The sequence below is a fragment of the Gavialis gangeticus genome, unplaced genomic scaffold (genome assembly GCF_001723915.1).
Source record: "Gavialis gangeticus isolate Ggan-Ray unplaced genomic scaffold, GavGan_comp1, whole genome shotgun sequence".
NCBI classification, from domain to species: domain Eukaryota; kingdom Metazoa; phylum Chordata; order Crocodylia; family Gavialidae; genus Gavialis; species Gavialis gangeticus.
The window spans coordinates 112,448,285-112,450,074 of record NW_017729025.1 but is presented as its reverse complement, the minus strand read 5'-3'; the positions used below and the strand labels follow the sequence as shown (position 1 = coordinate 112,450,074).

The 1,790-nt window shown below is 36.8% G+C and overlaps 1 protein-coding gene across 4 annotated transcripts in view; it reads right to left on the bottom strand.

Moving 5' to 3' along the window:
- Positions 1 to 1,790, bottom strand: part of SHANK2 (SH3 and multiple ankyrin repeat domains 2) — an 856,646-nt gene that overhangs the window by 413,363 nt on the left and 441,493 nt on the right. For all 4 annotated transcript variants that reach the window (XM_019519421.1, XM_019519422.1, XM_019519423.1 and 1 more), the window contains one exon: positions 144 to 257. In XM_019519421.1, the coding sequence (XP_019374966.1) occupies positions 144 to 257 (114 nt within the window). The remainder of the gene's footprint in view (positions 1 to 143; positions 258 to 1,790) is intronic.

Below are 1,790 nucleotides of genomic sequence, written 5' to 3'. Positions count from 1 at the left end.
ACTTCAGTCTTATTCAATTCTCTTATGTCCAACATTGCACAATAAGGCTGTACAAATCCATTCAAACGTTGATTGCCCCAGTGCTCAGCCAGATACATTTTATTTGTCACTCTGAAAATTATTGTCAAATTGTATCTGCTTACCTGGTTTGCTTTCATTTGGTTTACACTGAACTTCCTCAACACAATCTGCAGGAAACCATCCAACATGTCCTCGGGTGCTGCCTTCCCAGAATCCACCTTCGCCAATGCTTAACACTAAATGCAAAACAGAAAGACGAATGTTGAATTAGATTTTAAATACTGGATTATTTAGACAGTGAAATGTGTTGTTTGCCACTTCAATGAAAACGAACACAGCACAACTGGGCTTTTCAAGCATTAATCTTGAGGATGGAGAAGGGATCCCATTACGAGTTCCACATTTCATGTGCCCCACCAAAATCTGTTGTGCTTCTGTATTTTTGCACAATAAATGTTATGAATGATTAATCTGTCTCAACAATGGGGAAGAATCAATAGGCTAGTCTAACAGTGGGAATGAAAGAGTTAATCAGTTATAAGATCTGGCACTTGCTAAAACTGAGCTTCAATGTTTATTTATTTTTCTAATTACTTATAGATTGTATATACTTCCTAAGGAAAACACAACCCTTGATTTAATGGTTAACTCCAGAGATTTGGAATCTAGGTCAAGTAATATGAATTTCATGGTTAGAACATACATCATAAACACTTGTATATCCCAAAGCTAGAATACTCAGTGGGAGTGAATTCTAAAACATTCTGCTGATTTTCACAGGGCAAGTAAATGGCAGAAAGGAGTGAATGACCTTTTAAGAGAAGGAAAAGGTTTACTTTGTACTGGTGTAAATCTTGAAACTGATCTTACGATTTAGCAAGGAGAGAGAACTACAGAATAACAGTGTGAATATATTATTTTTGCCAGACTATTAGGGATGAATAAAAATAATTAAAACAAACCTGAAATCATTTTTCCAAGTACCGTTTAAAGAAATGTTTTAGCATCTCAGATAACTCACTGTACATATGGCATTTTTTCTATAATCCATAGGGCAGAAAGATAAGACAAGTTGTCTTACCTCGTACACATTTTAAGCAACAAAACACCCCAAATCACATTTCAGACAGACAGCTTATTTGATCACATACCCATACTTAGAGGAAACAATGGGTCTTCAAAACAACAGGTTCTAATTCTGATTATAGTTTCATTTTGCATCAGTGCAACTCTACTAATTTCAATGAAATTCTATTTGCACTTCATTTATATTGGTGAGAGACAAAACTCAGACCTATAAATGGCAGAAATTACAAAAGGGAAACTGCCTGTTAATAATTCTACACTGCAAACTGTTTTCCTGCATTTAAAACAGTAATGCAACAATAAGCTTACATGTCTAGTAAAATAAAAATATTTCATAGGAAAAGGTTGTTAATCTCACTGAATGATAGAATAAAGGGTTGTCAGTGTCCTGCCACTACACGAGTTATTCAAATACACTTGAGAGATCCAGGGAAGAGGGCCATAGGCCCCACTACTAACAAAGTTATAAAACTCCACAGTTGGTAGCAATCTGACCATGGGGTAAAATCCCTTTATGATCCCAAATATAGAGACTGCTCTGACCCTGAGTGGAGGAGACCCTGAGTGGACCCTCTAATCAGGAATCTCTGGGTTTTAGTCCCAGCAGGAGCTTTAGCATATTCCAGCCAACACTCAATGATCCAGAGGACAGTAACCCCCCCCCCCCCCCCCAAAAAAAAAAA